General features: G+C 43.4%; 1 protein-coding gene and 1 pseudogene across 1 annotated transcript in view; one reads left to right on the top strand and one right to left on the bottom strand.

Annotated features, from left to right (window-relative positions):
* The window catches only part of LOC118144505 (uncharacterized), a 62,426-nt gene extending 51,232 nt beyond the window's left edge, over window positions 1–11,194 (top strand). The window contains exons 2-4 of the mRNA XM_078345363.1: window positions 8,768–8,877; window positions 10,113–10,945; window positions 11,070–11,194. Of these exons, the coding sequence (XP_078201489.1) occupies window positions 8,768–8,877; window positions 10,113–10,945; window positions 11,070–11,097 (971 nt within the window). The 3' untranslated portion in view covers window positions 11,098–11,194. The remainder of the gene's footprint in view (window positions 1–8,767; window positions 8,878–10,112; window positions 10,946–11,069) is intronic.
* A 1,437-nt stretch (window positions 11,195–12,631) lies between these two features.
* Window positions 12,632–13,090, bottom strand: LOC100409667 (ubiquitin-conjugating enzyme E2 N pseudogene; annotated as a pseudogene).
* Between the last annotated feature and the right edge of the window lie 4,505 nt (window positions 13,091–17,595).

Genomic DNA, 17,595 nt, shown 5'->3' with positions numbered 1-17,595 from the left:
TTTGTAGTGAGCTTAGATTGTGTCACTGCACTCCAACCTAGATGACAAAGACTCTGTCTCAAAAATAAAATAAAATAGTATATATATACATATATATAACTTATCTATTCTGATTCCAAGTCCTTTATCAGATATATGATTTGCAAATATTTTCTCCCATTCTATAGCCTGTCCTTTTACTTTCTTAATCATGTTGTTGAAGTATAAAAGTTTTATTTTGATATAGTGAAATTTGTCTAATTTTTTATTTCTTCATTTGAGCTTTAATTTATATTTCTGTAATTAGATTTTTTAAGTAACTTTTTCATCTATTAACTTAATGTAGTTAAATATATATCACTACAACTATGAAATAACCCTTGTGTTGCGGTTGTGGAGATGTTAAAATGCAGTACATTTAATTTTATTAAGGTAAATTGGGACTGCCTCCCATGGTAAAGGTGTGTAACCAATCTGTGATCATTTTTAAATCCACATTATACCATCTATTCAACTATCACAATAATGTAGTCAGTCAAGTTTGGAAGGGAATGGACCCCCCTGAAAATCACTGTGTATAGTAAAATACATCATTTGAAAATTCCCAGGCCTGGTGCAGTGGCTCACATCTATCATCCCAGCACTTTGGGAGGCCAAGGCGGCCAGGTCACCTGAGGTCAGGAGTTTGAGATCAGCCTGACCAACATGGAGAAACTCGGGTTTCTACTAAAAAAACAAAAGGTAGCTGGGTGTGGTGGTACGCACCTGTAATCCCAGCTACTCAGGAGGAGAGTCACTTGAACCGGGGAGACAGAGGTTGTAGTGAGCTGAGATAATGCCATTGATTGCACTCCAGCCTGGGCAACAAGAGAGAAACTCTGTCTCAAAAACAAAAAAGAATGAAAGAAAAAGAAAATTCCCTTGCCTCAAAATTCACAAATACAGTTATGATCATGAGTAAGGAAAGAAAGTTGCTTCTAAAATCATCCTCAACGTAGTCTTAACAATCTGGTAAGGTCCCCTGCCCTTCCTCCAGCCCCCAGGAGAGGAGATTAATTAGAATCTGGAGAAGTGAGCACAAGTGACTTGGAGGAAAAAAATTCATTGCTATTTATTTGAAAGATCTGGGTGTGTTGGCTCACACCTGTAGGTCCCAGCACTTTGGGAGGCCAAGGTGGGAGGCTAGGAATTTGAAGCCCACCTGGGCAACATAGCAAGACTCTGTCTCTGCACAAAGTAAAATAATTAGCCTGGCACGTGGCGTGCACCTGTAGTTCTGGCTACTTGGGAAGCTGAGATAGGAGGATCACTTGAGTCCAGGAGTTGAAGGCTGCAGTGAGCTATGATTGCTCAACTGCACTCTAGTATGGGAGACAGAGTGAGATCTTATCTCTAAAAAACAAAACAAAACCTCAAATATATACAGTAAAGTTCGACAAATGTCTTTTAGGCTCTTAAGAAAAATGTATTAGAAATGGCAAGGGTTGGGCACGGTGACTCACGCCTGTAATCCCAGAACTCTGGGAGGCAGAGGTGGGCAGACCACCTGAGGTCAGGAGTTTGAGACCAGCCTGGCCAATAAGGTAAAACCCTGTCTCTACTAAAAATGCAGAAAAAAAATTAAGGGTGGGTTCAGTGGCTCACGCCTGTAATCCCAACACTTTGGGAGGCGGAGGTGGGAGGATCACTTGAGGTCAGAAGTTCGAGACCAGCCTGGCCAACATGGTGAAACCCGGTCTGTACTAAAAATATAAAAATTAGCTGGGCATAGTGGCGTGCACCTGTAATTCCAGCTACTCAAGGCTGAGGCAGGAGAATTGCTTGAACCCAGGAGGCGGAGGTTACAGTGAGCCAAGATCACACCACTGCACTCCAGCCTGGGCAACAGAGCAAGACTCAGTCTAAAAAAATATAATAAATAAAATTAAAAATGGCAAGGTTTTAGGAAAGCGATCAGTTTTCTATTTGTCCAGAAGAGACATGAGTTTAAAAATACTGAGAAACAGTGTAACAGTGGATTAGATGATTAACAATACAGAGAGTCAAATCTCAATGCTCCTCTCCACCATTTAAAAATGTTTAAATGTTTTTAAAGAGTAGATACTTTTAGATAGCATTGCACAAATAAGTATATATGGAGTAAAACTTGGTTTCATTTGATAATCAATGTCCTCATATAAACTCAATTCCATAATCCCTGGGTCATTATATGTAACTATACACTAAAAATTACATAATACTTTAAACACATGTATTAATCTTAATTAAATAAGTGATTCAATGTCACATAACAAGTAGTTTTTAAAAAATATTCACTATAACTAACTGCTCTGCCTTAACTTTGTTCTAGGAATGATTTTTGCTTTCACCAAACTGAAATTCACATGGATCAAAATCATAATTATTTATATTTGTCCAAAGTTTCTAACTGTGTATCTATTTTCTAGAAGTAGCTCAAGCTCTAAATTTTCATTCGTTTTAAGAGTATGGAAAAATCCAAGAAATGACCCTCAAAAGAAACATAAAGTAAAAATATTTTATTTTTACGCAAATAATTGTATGAGACAGGACACAAATCACTTCCAATTAAATATGATTAATATATTTTAATTTGGGTTCTTTCCTGAAACCCGAGTAAAATAAAACATGCATAAACCCAGAAGGAAAAAGAAAGCAGAGAAAGCAACAGCAGAGGGGAGATCTCAATGAGCTTTGGAAATCGACAGACAAATCAGTGGTTGGCCAGAAACCAAAACCTTACCCTGCCGGGAAGATCAGAAGAAAGGAGCGGATTTAGAAACTATTAAACTCTAGGACAGCTCAGGAATGGGAGGTACTTTGTAAGCACTTCAGAAGCATAGCTGCAGAGTAGAAGTAAAAGCAAGAGGAAGTTGGTGTTTGTAAGAAACAGTTAAACCACCACCTTGCACTCCTCCCCTGGACACCCCGCCCCCACAACCAGGAATTACCCCGCCCCCACAACCAGGAATTTACCCTGCCCCTCCACCAGCAGAAGCCAGGAAGGGTCGAACTATTACGGACTCTGATCTTTAGGATACTTGGTCTGATTTAGGGCAAGATAACATTCTACTAAAAACTCAAGTGGAAACCTGTGCACTGAACTTGAGATTTCTTTTTTTTTTTGAGATAGAGTCTTGCTCTGTCGCCAGACATCAGGCTGGAGTATGGTGACACGATCTCGGCTCACTGCAACCTCCACCTCCCGGTTTCAAGCAGTTCTCCTGCTTCAGCCTCCCAGGTAGCTGAGACTACAGGCGCAAGCCACCAAGCCTAGCTAATTTTTGTTGTATATTTTAGTAGAGACGGGGTTTCACCATGTTGGCCAGGATGGTCTCGATCTCGGCCTCCCAAAGTGCTGGGATTACAGGCTTGAGCCACCGCGCCTGAGCTTGAGATTTCCAGATACAACTCTATCCCACTCTTACCATGCCCTATATCTGCTCAGATCCCATTACACTGGCAGCCAAGCATATACTCCCAGGCAAAAGCTAAGACAATTCATTTTTACTGGCAAAGTAGCCAGCCCCCTCCTCCCAATTCTGTAGATACTGATATTTGGAATTTTCCTACAGAAAGGCCAGGGACATCTCCCCACCCAGTGAGACCTACTCATTGACAGGTTCCACCCAGGTAGACACAATTTCCAATGAGCTTTCAGTGTTTGGATCTTAAATATAACCAGACAAAATCATCAGAAATTTGAGGAAAGCTTTTTAGCATGGGAAACAGCAAAAAGAAACTCAGAGGAAACAGATAATTCAAGGAAGAAGAAACCTTCAAAATTCAGATATCATATCCATGAAGAAAAACCAGATTATAAACATGAACATTTAGAAAGCAAAAAAAAAAGAGCTTTTAGAAATAAAATATGATTGCAGAAATTAAAAACTGAACACAAGGGCCAGGCGAGGTGGCTCATGGCTATGATCCCAGCACTTTGAGAGGCCAAGGTGGGAGGATTGAGCCCAGAAGTCTGAGATCAGTCTGGGCAACATAATGTGCCCCTGTCTCTGCAAAAAATAATTTTTAAAAATTTAGCCAGGTGTGGTGCTGCATGTCTGTAGTCCCAGCTACTTGGGAGGCTGAGGTGGGAGGACTGTTTGGGCCTGGGAAGATGAGGCTTCAGTGAGTGGTAACCACCAACTGCACTCCAACCTTGGCAGCAGAGTGAGTCCCTGTCTCAAACAAACAAATTCAACACAAAGTTCAGAAAATAAAGATGATGAGACATCTCAATAATTAAAAGGTAAATGTCAATGAGGCGGAAAATTGGACGATAACTTATAAGTAAAGTAGAGCTTCCTTTCTTCCTTCATTCATTCATTGAATGCCTACTCTGTGCGAGATATTATTCACAATATATGAGTGAACAACAGAAGATCCCTGCCCTCGAGGACTTTGCATATTAACTGCAGAAGTCAGAAAACAAGCAAATAAAGCCGGGCGCGGTGGCTCAAGCCTGTAATCCCAGCACTTTGGGAGGCCGAGGCGGGTGGATCACGAGGTCAAGAGATCAAGACCATCCTGGTCAACATGGTGAAACTCCGTCTCTACTAAAGATACAAAAAATCAGATGGGCATGGTGGCGCGTGCCTGTAATCCCAGCTACTCAGGACGCTGAGGCAGGAGAATTGCCTGAACCCAGGAGGCGGAGGTTGCGGTGAGCCGAGATCGCGCCATTGCACTCCAGCCTGGGTAACAAGAGCTAAACTCCGTCTCAAAAAAAAATAAACAAGTAAATTACATAATATGTTAAGAGATAGTGCTTTGTTCAAAAAGAAAAAAGCTGGGAAAGGGGATTTGAGAGTGCTGAGAGGATTTGTGGTTTTTTGTTTTTTCCATTTTCTATCTATCTTTCTGTTTTGTTTTGTTTTCTTTTGTTTTTGAGACAAGGTCTCGCTCTGTTGCCTGGAGTGCATTGACTAGATCACAGTTCACTTGAACTCCCCGGCTCAAGTGATCTTCCTGCCTCAGCCTCCCAAGTAGCTGGGACCACAAGCACACACCACCAGGCCTGGCGAATTTTTTAATTTTGTATAGAGACAGGGTTTCTCCATGCCGCCCAGGCTTTTTGATAAAAGCCATTTTAACTGGGGTAAGATGATATCTCATGGTGATTTTGATTTGCATCTTCTGATGATTCATGATATGGAGCATTTTTTCATATTCCTGCTATCTTATTTCATATTCCTGTATATCTTATTTTAAGAAATAAAAATATATTAGACAGGCATGGTGGGTCACATCTATAATCCCAGCACTTTAGGAGGCTGAGGGCAGATTGCTTGAACCCAGGAGTTCCAGACCAGGCTGGGCAATATGGGGAGATTTTGTCTCTACAAAATTATGCAGGCTTGTTTGCATGCACCTGTAGTCCCAGCTACTTGGGAGGCAGCGGTGGGAGGATCACCTGAGCCTGGGTAGTCAAAGCTGCAGTGAGCTGTGATCACACCACTGCACTCCAATCAGGAAGACAGAGCAGATACTGTCTCAAAAAAAAAAAAAAAAAAAAAATTAAGAAAGGACCAGACACAGTGGCTCATGCCTGTAATCCCAGCACTTTAGGAGGCCCAAGCAAGTGAATCACGAGGTCAGGAGTTCAAGACCAGCCTGGTCAACACAGTGAATCCCTGTCTCTACTAAAAATACCAAAAAATCAGCCAGGCATGGTGGCAGGCGCCTGTAATCCCAGCTACTCGGGAGGCTGAGGCAGAGAATTGCTTGAATCCGGGAGGTGGAGGTTGCAGTGAGAGGAGATCACATCACTGCATTCCAGCCTGAGCAACAGAGGGAGACTCTGACTCAAAAAAAAAAAGCACTCTTTAAAAAATGTAAATAAGGAACGATCCAAGATGGCCGATCGCTAACATCCCGAGATTGCAGCTCTCAGGGAAGGCGCGGAGAACTAGAGGACGCCACACTTTCAGACAAATTCTGATCGCTCACGGAGCAGAAGATCCCCCAGTGGAGGAAACACACGGGTGGCCAGCGCGACTCTCGTGGCTGGCACAGCGGTTCCGCCGGCACCTCGGCATGGCAGCTCTCAGAGCAGAGTAAACAGGTTCAGAGGACCTGCCCAGGTCCCCAGCAGGACACCAGAGCCCGGCGCAGCAGCTGTGATGGCACCTCGATGCGGCAGCGCTGGCTCAGAGTAAACGGGACCGGTTCCCCTTCTGACCGAGGTTTGGAGTCCTGGGAAGGCAGAGTCGCCTACTACGGACACAAGAAGGAAGCCAGACAGGAGAATCCTGGGCAGAAAAGCACCATCAGTTTTAACGCCGCTGCTCTGGCCCTGGGAACTAACAACCTGGACGTCCACTCAAGAGACCTAATCTGAAAGTTGGTAATTTCAAAGACGACAGGAGGATAAATTTACAATGACGAGAAGAAACCAGCGTAAAAAAGCTGAGAATACTCAAAGTCAGAATGCCTCTCCCTTTGAAGATGATCACAGTTCCACATCAACAATGGAACAAGGCTTGATGGAGAACGAGCGCATCCTGATGACAGAATCACTCTTCAAGGAATGGATAATAACAAACTTCGGTGAGTTAAAAGAACATGTTGTAGCCCAACGTAAAGAAACTAGGAACTTTGAAAAAAGGTTTGATGAAATCCTATTGAGAATTGACAACTTAAAGAAGAGTATGAGTGAATTAATGGAACTGAAGAATACAATACAGGAACTCCGAGAAGTATGCACAGGTTTAAACACTCGAATTGCTCAAGCAGAAGAAGGGATATCAGAGGTCAAAGACCAACTTAATGAAATAAAACGTGAAGAAAAGATTAGATAAAAAAGGATAAAAAGGAATGAGCAAAGTCTCCAAGAAATGTGGGACTATGTGAAAAGACCAAATTTACGTTTGATAGGTGTACCTGAATGCGACGGAGAGAATGAATCCAAGCTGGAAAATACCCTTCAGGATATTATTCAGGAAAATTTTCCTAAACTAGCAAAGCAGGTCAATATTCAACCCCAGGTAATACAGAGAACACCACAAAGATATTCCTCAAGAAGAACAACCCCAAGGCACATAATCGTTAGATTCACCAGGGTTGAAACGAAGGAGAAAATACTAAGGGCAGCCAGAGAGAAAGGTCAGGTTACCTACAAAGGCAAGCCTATCAGACTTACAGCAGATCTCTCAGCAGAAACTCTACAGGCCAGAAGAGAGTGGGGGCCAATATTCAACATCCTCAAAGAACAGAACCTTCAGCCCAGAATTTCATATCCAGCCAAACTAAGCTTCACAACTGAAGGAAAAATTAAATCTTTTATGAACAAGAAAGTACTCAGAGATTTTATTATCACCAGGCCTGCTTTACAAGAGCTTCTGAAAGAAGCACTACACACAGAAAGAAACAACCAGTATTAGCCTTTCTAAAAATATACCAAAAAGTAAAGAGCACCAACATAAAGAAGAATTTACACCAACGAATGGATCAAACAGCCAGTCAACATCAAATGGCAGTAACCCTAAATTTAAATTGACTAAATCCCCCAATCAAAAGACACAGCCAAAACCCAACGGCATGTTACATCCAGACTTGTTTCACATGCAAGGATACACAAAGACTCAAAACAAAGGGATGGAGAAAGATTTACCAACCAAATGGAGAGCAACAATAAATAATAAATAAATAAAAAGCAGGAGTTGCAATTCTTGTATCGGATAAAATAGATTTTAAAGCAACAAAGATATAGTGATAAAAGGATCAATGCAACAATAAGAGCTAACGATCCTAACACCCAGATAGGAGACTTAGATTCAATGAGACAGAAAATTAATAAGGATATCAAGGACTTGAACTCAGATACGGAACAAGTAAACTTAATAAATATTTATAGAGCTCTCCACTTCAAATACACAAAATATACATTCTTGTCAATACCACATCACACCTACCCATAAGTTTAAATGAAACATTGATTGGCCATTATTAATACCCAATTTTTTTCAAAATAAAGCAATATTTCCATTTACTCTCCCTCTTTTTCCTCCTCTTTCTTCCTCTCCTTTACTTATTTTTTTTTCTTTCCTTCTCTCAAAAAAAAAGAAATCAACGTGTAAACCTCTAGATCCAGGTCGGCAAAGTCTCTCTCATTGCTTGATTTCCTTCCTTCCCTTCCCTCCCTCCCTCCCCGCTTCCTCCCTTCCTCCCTTCCTTCATCCCTTCCTTCCTCCCTACCGTCCTTCTTCCCTCCCTTCCTGCCTTCTTCCGCCCCCCCAAAAAAAAGGTAAATAAAAGTTAAAACATGGATTATATGGACTTGTTTTTCCCAGAAGCACTTAAGTGACCATTATTCCACAATGAATATATCAACCATATAAGAGGGGGCTGAACAGGAATAGGGACGACAGGGAACCTCATCACAGCTTGTGACACAACAGATGCTGACTGTAGAAGGTGGCACATGCCCGAAACTGGGTACAGAAGTGAATTCCTGCTCAACCCAGGGTGCACAGTGTGTAGACAATTCACTTGCATGTTAGAATACCAAGAAGATTCAGCTGCAGAGTAAACCCCGCATCGCAACTAAGCCATGAGGTTGAGTTGTGAATCTTGGGGGACTGATGAAAGTTTGCTGGACAATTACAGTGTAAATGCCATGACCCATCAGTGCCCAGCACTGCTTCTGTCTCTACAGGAGCCACGGGCACCGCGGTGGCCTCAGAGCAGAAGGCACAATATACCAGGGCAGCATTGCAGTGCGTCAACACCAAGGACCTGAGGCCACCACCTTGAGCCACGCCGCGTGCAGGGGCAGGCCCTGCGCATTCTGCCCCAGAAGGCGACCTGCAGAAACAGTCCAAAGGGCTGGACTTGTTGTTCCGGCCCACCTCTGACTGGGCCCCAGCTTCTGGAGGGCAGGTATGGGGAAGGCTTGTCCCCAGTACCGGCCTTTGCACATCATCTGTGTCCAAGGTGTTTGGGGACCAAAGCTCTAAGCAGTGCTCATTGGTGTGTGTGAATTAAGAAAGGGAAATTTAAAATGCACACGTTGTACTATCCTTTAGAACCTATAACTCGTTCAAGACAGAAAAAAAAAAAAAGAAACATAATTTTAAAAGAACAGTAACTCCATATAAAAAGAAGTGTACTGCTGTACGGGGTGGCTCACGCCTATAATCCCAGCACTTTGGGAACCCGAGGTGGGTAGATCAGGAGTTCAGGACAAGCCTAGCTAACATGGAGAAACCTCTTCTCTACAAAAGTTCAAAAATTAGCCGGGCCTGGTGGTGGGCGCCTGTACTCCTAGCTACTCCGGAGGCTGAGGGCGGGAGAATTGCTTGGACCGGGGAGGAGGAAGATCGCGCACTGCTCTCCAGGCTGGGCAACAAGCGAGACTCCGTCTCAAAAAAAAAAAAAAAAGAAGTTTATTTAGATGTTAGAGTCATCTAGTGACTTAACAAGATTGGACATGAACCCACCCAGGCCCGGGGCTCAGCTGCAAACATCCGCAGATTTCGCCTGCAACAGGGAGTGGTCAGTGTGCTCGCTGGCCTTTGTGCTTCCAAATGTTTTTCCAACAGATGGCTGTGGCTGCAGTTTTCAGATGTGCTCTGGCCTCCAAGGAGCAGGGTAGTGGGGAGGGACCTTTTGTATAGAAAATGCTGTCCTGGGAGCTTTCCGACCGACACCTTCGGGCATCTGAGCATCCGCGGAGTGGGCAGCTGCTGCCTTCTGTCCTCCGGCCACAACCCGACTTCTTCACCAGCAGTCAACCGAAAACATCCTCTCAGAGTCTTTGAACCTGGCTGTGATGATACCAAATGTTTGCTGATCTAAGACTTGTATGCAGAACGCAGAAGACTGCAGTTAGGAACACCCTACAAAATCCTATTTTCCAAAAATGGGGCGCTGAGAGCGAGGAAGCAGCCCTGCCTTCAGCTTCAGGAGAACCGCCTCCGCCTCGTAAGGCGGTCCGCCCCGTGAGCAACGCACCCAGCTCCTAGCCCCGGCTGCCAGTCTGAAGACAGTGGTTCCGGGGACCGCGACGACAGCATCGAACTAGAGATTAGGAGATTTTGGCAGAAAAGGCCAAGGAGTGGTGTGCGCGCGGAGCCCGGGATCCGGGCGCGGACCGAGTGGGAGCGTGAGCGCAGCCGGGGAGCACCGGCGGCAGAGTCTCCGCCAGGGCCCGCGAGGAGTCCAGCCGGCCGCCAAAGACGCTTCTGGCCAGCAGTCCGGCTGTGCCACAGCGCGCACTGAGGCGGCAGGCGCGGGGAAGCTTTCCCAGGGCCTGCGGGAGCCTGCGCTTTCCAGCCCCAACCCTGGAGCTGAGGGGGTTCTGGCGCTCAGGCCGACGGGGCCCTACCAGGGAGCCACTGCGCCTAGCGGAGCCGGCTGCGGAGCCCAAGGGCGCTGAGCTCGGAGGACGCGGCGCGGGGCGGGGATCTCGGGAGCGACAGAGGCTAAGGGCCCCGCCCCCGCTGCTGCCCACGCAGCGCTTCCACTTTGCAAAGAGTGTCTCCCGCACAGTCCGCCTCTCCAGTCCGCACCTGGCACTGCCTCTGCAGGGCCACCCTCCGTCTCCAGGGAGGCCCAGGCTCGCCGGCGAGGAAGGACGCGGGACCCTGGCCCAGCGGGAAGGCTGGAGGAACTCAGGCTCGGAGGAAAAGCCTTTTAAACCTGGGCCATCGACGAAGGGTTTCTATAGGGACGACCAGCATCGGAACGCAGTGGGCAGAGGCGCCATACCTTCGGCGCCACCTCCGTGGGGACCACGCGGCAGCTCGTGGTGCAGGGCTGAGCCTTCGGAGTGTGAGCGCGCGCCCCGGGCTTCGTGCGTCTCTAGAAAGCTGCGTGTCCGTGCGTTTGGCGTTTGTCGGGTAGCGTGTGCCGGCAGCTACCGCAGGGAGAGGAAACAGGTCCTGTACATAGCCCTACATGTAGATAGGCACATAACAGGAAACAATGCTTTAACACATGTGTCCTGGTAAATATGATTTTTGTAGCTTTTTGCAAATTATCAATATTGATGTAAAAATATTTTTGGAAAATTAAGTAATTTTTTAATGTTGAAAATGTAATTTTAATAGTTAATTCTTCATCTTACATAGGAGCACAATAAAATACACCGCAATCTGAAGAAACTCCAGAATTACGAGAATGAGAGTGAAGAAAATTCAGATGGGCTACAATATCCATTACCTTAAACTGCAAGAGACAAGTTTCCAACCCGAAGGTTAACATTTATGTATTTATGACTGGCTACATTTACAACTTAAAGAACAGTTTTGTGAGGGGAGGAACTCGGTCACTGAAGAAAAAAATTACTGAATTTCAAATTAAAGAGTAAAAGGAGCTCCCGTAGCAAATACTAGAGAAATGAAAGCAAGAATCATTGAGGATTTGATGCTCTCAAAGGCATAAACCTTTCTGATGACACAGAAGCTGGATGTTGAGATCGGTAGGCTTATAAGGAAGACTCACAAATGCCTCAGCAAATCCCAAATCATGATCAGATCAGTGTTTCTTAATAACACACCAGTGGTTACAGATGAAATTTTCAGACAAGAACGAAGAAAAAGATCACAACCCAAATTTTAGGCAAAAATGTGGCACAACTGTGAGAATCCTACATGTCATTTACACCCGCTTTCTTTGCTGTGACTTTCCTGTACAGTAATATTTAAGCACTGTGGCAAGACACCAATGATCGCCTAATCAGACAACACAAACACATTTATTTCAAATTCCCTGGAGGTTAAAAAAAGGTAGGATACTGATGCTTTATGCATGCTCAGGGCCAGTTTATAAATACTCTGTTCAATACTATCTTAACACAAAGCTGCATCAGTGAAAAGAAACTGGCAAAATCCACCTCTTGCCATTCAATTTGTCACGTGGTCAAGACCAGGACAGAATGTTCCATCAGTTTTAATTTTAAAATACGATTATCACATTGGGAAAATGAAATAAACACAGTAAAATAAACTGTACAAAGACAGATCAGAACAACACAAAATATTGTACTAACACATATGATTACAGAAGTTTCCAGACAAGCCACACAAAATGGTCACAAACTTTTTCTGAATTGGGGAATCTACACTTGACAGCAAAGTCACAATGTTATTAGTGACACTGTGATGTTTGTTTAATGTTCCCATTTTGGTTCAAACAATCGAGATTGTCCATCTACAGCGTCTAAATAAAGTGAGACTTTGCTAGATAGCATATTCTAAAGAACTGGTTAGCTGCTTTTAACCAACACAATTAGATCACCATAAAAGAGGGGAAAGGAGGTCATAAAATTAAAATAAAACTACCTGTGCCCTCAAAATAAAATAAAATAAAGAAAAATACCCACACCCCTGCAGCTAACCTGACAACTGCCTTCATTCACAGTGCTTTATACTTAAACCAGGATGGGGAAAATGAGTAAAAGCAGGGAGGGGCTGCTGCTTTTAAACGTTTCACAGCAATCCAGATGATACTTCTAGCCTCAGCTCATGCTTTACGACAGTGAATCAGAACAAGACATTTAATCACCAAAGGACTGATGATGTCGGGGCTTTTTTATTCTCTAATGTTTCTAAGACTGTGTCCATTAAATGCAAATAAAAACAAAGAAGTCTTGGCAGAACAGAAGTGATGCATGCTTGATGATCAGATCAATTTAAATGTTATTCATGGCATATAGCCTAGTCCATGCTCCAGCTGTTTCTGTGACTTGGGCTTTGCTGGTATTCCACGGCTCCACTACAGCATTTGCTAATGGATCATCTGGATTAGGAGCATTTAACAAGGCCTGGATCGATAGCAGAACTGTGCGGATCTGTAGTGCTGGGGACCACTCATCTTTCAAAATATCTGAACATATTCTTTCCAACTTGTCTACATTAGGATAATAAATTTTGGTCATGAAACGTACTTTAGGGGCTGCCATTGGATCTTCTTCTGGAAGGAATAGTTCAAGTTTAAAAGTCCCTCCCTCAAAGTGGGAATCCTGAGGGCCAGCAACGACCACATGAAAATAACGGGCGTTGCTCTTATCTGGTTCTGCTTTGATGCCAGGAACTGGTTCTGCCAGCAAATGCTGAGTTTCCCTGATGATCCTGTGGGGCAGCCCAGTCATCCCATCAGAACCCGAGTTCCGCCTCTGGTCTTGTCTCCGGCTCCCCTCACCTCCTTTTGAAGAGAGCTTTCAGTATTAGTCTCTGTGTGGAAAAACCTTCTGTGGCTCTGTAAACCTTTCACACCCTTGAGTTTTGAGAGTTTGGCTGGTATAAAATGTTAGCTTCAAAGCTCTTTTCCTTTAATATTTAAAATATATAATTCTATTAACTTCTTGCATCCTGTATTGCTTTTTTTTTGAAACGGAGTTTCACTCTTGTCGCCCAGGCTAGAGTATGGCACAATCTCACTGTAACCTCTGCCTCCCTGGTTCAAGGGATTCTCCTGCCTCAGCCTCCCAAGTAGCTGGAATTACAGGCATCTGCGACCATGCCCAGCTAATTTTTTGTATTTTTAGTGGAGGCGGGGTTTCACCATGTTGGCCAGGCTGGTCTCAAACTCCTGACCTCAGGTGATCCACCTGCCTCGGCCTCCCAAAGTGCTGATTACAGGCATGAGCCACGATGCCCAGCCTGCTTTTTTGATTCTTGTTCTTTTGAAGGTTATCTCTAAAAGATATTATTCCCAGATACTTTTAGAGTTTTCTTTTTGTTTCCTTATTTGTTTCTTTGTTTTTCCTTAAGACAGGGTCTTGTTTCATTACCCAGGCTGCAGTGCAGTGGCACAATCTCAATGATCTCAGTTCACTGCAACCTCTGCCTCCTGGGCTCAAGAAGTCCTCCCACTTCAGCTTCCTGAGTAGTTGGGACTACAGGCTAGCACCCAGGATGCCCGGCTAATTTTTATTTGTATTTTTACTAGAGATGAGGCATCTCCATGTTGCCTAGGCTGCTGTAGAACTCCTGAGCTCAGGTGATCTGCCTGTCTCTGACTCTCAAAGTTCTGGGATTATAAAAATGAGCCTAGTTGTTGTTGTTTTTTTGTTTTTTTAACATTTTGAAACCCTATTCTAATATTAATTCTTTTTTTTTCCTTTTTTTGGGGGGGGGAGGAAGGGAGGAAGGCAGGAAGGGGAAGAAGGAAGGGAGGGATGACGAAGGGATGAAGGAAGGAAGCAAGGGAGGAAAGGAGAGGGAGGGAGGGAGGGGAAGGGAAGGGAAGGGAAGGAAGGAAATCAAGCAATGAGAGAGACATAGCAGACCTGGATCTAGAGGTTTACAAGTTGATTTCTTTTTTTTTTTTTTTTTCTTTTTTTGAGAGAAGGAAAGAAAAAAAATGAGTAAAGGAGAGGAAGAAAGAGGAAGAGAAAGAGGGAGGGTGAACAGAAATATTGCTTTATTCTGAAAAAAATGGGTATTAATAATGGCCAATCAATGTTTCATTTAAACCTTTGAGTAGATGTGATGTGGTATTGACAAGAATGTATATTTTGTGTATTTGATGTGGAGAGCTCTATAAATATTTATTAAGTTTACTTGTTCCAGATCTGAGTTCGAGTCCTTGATATCCTTATTAATTTTCTGTCTCATTGAATCTAAGTCTCTATGTATCTGGGTGTTAGGATCGTTAGCTCTTGTTGTTGCATTGATCCTTTTACCACTATATCTTTGTTGCTTTAAAATCTATTTTATCCAATATGAGAATTGCAACTCCTGCTTTTTATTTATTTATTTATTTATTTATTGTTGCTCTCCATTTGGTTGGTAAATCTTTCTCCATCCCTTTGTTTTGAGTCTTTGTGTATCCTTGCATGTGAAACAGGTCTGGATATAACATGCCGTTGGGTTTTGGCTGTGTCTTTTGATTGGGGGATTTAGTCAATTTAAATTTAGGGTTACTGCCATTTGATGTTAACTGGCTGTTTGATCCATTCGTTGATGTAAATTCCTCTTTATGTTTGTGCTCTTTACTTTTTGGTATATTTTTAGAAAGGCTAATATTGGTTGTTTCTTTCTGTGTGTAATGCTTCTTTCAGAAGCTCTTGTAAAGCAGGCCTGGTGGTAATAAAATCTCTGAGTACTTGCTTGTTCATAAAAGATTTAATTTTTCCTTCAGTTGTGAAGCTTAGTTTGGCTGGATATGAAATTCTGGGCTGAAGGTTCTGTTCTTTGAGGATGTTGAATATTGGCCCCCACTCTCTTCTGGCCTGTAGAGTTTCTGCTGAGAGATCTGCTGTAAGTCTGATAGGCTTGCCTTTGTAGGTAACCTGACCTTTCTCTCTGGCTGCCCTTAGTATTTTCTCCTTCGTTTCAACCCTGGTGAATCTAACGATTATGTGCCTTGGGGTTGTTCTTCTTGAGGAATATCTTTGTGGTATTCTCTGTATTACCTGGGGTTGAATATTGACCTGCTTTGCTAGTTCGGGAAAATTTTCCTGAATAATATCCTGAAGGGTATTTTCCAGCTTGGATTCATTCTCTCCGTCGCATTCAGGTACACCTATCAAATGCAAATTTGGTCTTTTCACTAGACCCACATTTCTTGGAGACTTTGCTCATTCCTTTTTTCTCTAATCTTTTCTTCACGTTTTATTTCATTAAGTGGGACTTTGACCTCTGATATCCTTTCTTCTGCTTGAACAATTCGAGTATTTAAACCTGTGCATACTTCTCGGAGTTCCTGTATTGTATTCTTCAGTTCCATTAATTCACTTCTTATATTTCTCTCTAAGTTGTCTATTCTCAATAGGATTTCATCAAACCTTTTTTCAAAGTTCTTAGTTTCTTTACATTGGGCTACAACATATTCTTTTAACTCACAGAAGTTTCTTATTATCCATTCCCCGAAGTGTGATTCTGTTATTGGGATGCGCTCGTTCTCCATCAAGCCTTGTTCCATTGTTGATGTGGAACTGTGATCATCTTTAGAGGGAGAAGCGTTCTGATTTTGAGTATTCTCAGACTTTTTACGCTGGTTTCTTCCCATCATTGTAAATTTATCCTCGTGTCGTCTTTGAAATTACCAACTTTCAGATTAGGTCTCTTGAGTGGACGTCCAGGTTGTTAGTTCCCAGGGCCAGAACAGCGGCGTTAAGACTGATGGTGCTTTTCTGCCCAGGATTCTCCTGTCTGGCTTCCTTCTTGTGTCCATAATAGGTGACTCTGCCTTCCTGGGGCTCCAAACCTTGGTCAGAAGGGAAACCAGTCTCATTTACTGTGCGCCGAAAGCTGCCGCGCTGAGGTGCCGTCACAGCCGCTGCACCGGCCTCAGGAGTCGTGCTGGGGACCCGTGTGGGTCCTCCAAACCTCGGTCAGAAGGGGAGCCAGCCCTGTTTACTCTGCTCTGAGAGCTGCCGTGCCAAGGTGCCGGCGAAACTGCTGCGCCAGCCACAAGAGTCGTGCTGGCGACCCATGTGACTCCTCCACTGGGGATCTTCTGCTCCATGAGCCACCAGAATTTGTCTGAAAGTGTGGCGACCTCTAGTTCTCTGTGCTTTCACTGAGAGCTGCAATCCCGAGATGTTAGCGATCAGCCATCTTGGATCGTTCCCCTAATATTAATTCTTACTTTTTCCACCTCAGCATCAAAAGTGCCTTTTGATCTGGGAAATTTATCTTCACTAGTTCTTTCAATAATTCCTCTTTTATGTCACTCAGATGCTGGCACTCACATTTTATCTTTCATATCCATAAGCTTTTCTGTTATATTTTCTCTTCATCTTTCTTTTTTTCTCTTTTTGTTTTGTGTTTTTGAAACAGGATCTCACTGTTGCCCAGGCTGGAGTGCAGTGGTACAATCAGGGCTCACTGGAACATCCACCTCCCAGGCTCAAGTGATCATCCCACCTCAGCCTCCCAAATAGCTGGGAGTACAGGCATGCACCATTGCACCAGGGCTAATCTTTGTCTTTTCTGCTGTCTTCTAAAATATTTCCTCAATCTTTCTTCAGCTGCATCCATTCTGTAATTTACTCCCTATGTTGTATTCTTTTCCCAGCGATTGTATTTTCTATCCAATATTCTCTTTGGTTGTTTTTTTATGCTTTCTTGCTCTTGCTTCACATTTCTAAGAAATTCTAATATCTATTAAATAAATTTATTATGCTTATTTTAAACCCTTGGTCCCTGTGTTCCAATAATTCAGTTTCAGAAGAAGTTTTTAGATTGTTGCTGTAGTAGACTGAAAAATCCGTCTCCAAAAATATTAGATCCTAATTCCTGAGATTTGTGAACATTAACTTAGTTGGAAATATAGTCTTTGCAGATATGAATAAATGGATGATCTTGAAATGAGGAGATTGTCCTGGATTCTTCAGGAAGGCCCTAAATGGCATCATGGTGTGCCAATTTGAGAGAGGCAGAGTGATATTTTACACACATATGCATACATATTAGAAGGTGACATGAAGATGAAACAAAGAGAGATTTGAAGAAGCCGGCCTTGCAGGTTGGAGTGATGTGGCCACAAGCGAAGGAATGTCAGCAGCCTGAAAGAGACAAGGAACAGATTGTCTCCTAGAATCTCCGGAGGGAGTGTGGCCCTGACAATATTTTGATTTCAGCCTAGTGATACTGAATTTGGGTTTCTGACCTCCAGAACTATAAAAGAATAAATTTATACTGTTTT

This window comes from Callithrix jacchus, chromosome 1 (assembly GCF_049354715.1).
Source record: "Callithrix jacchus isolate 240 chromosome 1, calJac240_pri, whole genome shotgun sequence".
Lineage (NCBI taxonomy): Eukaryota > Metazoa > Chordata > Mammalia > Primates > Cebidae > Callithrix > Callithrix jacchus.
This window is presented reverse-complemented; position numbering and strand designations above follow the sequence as displayed.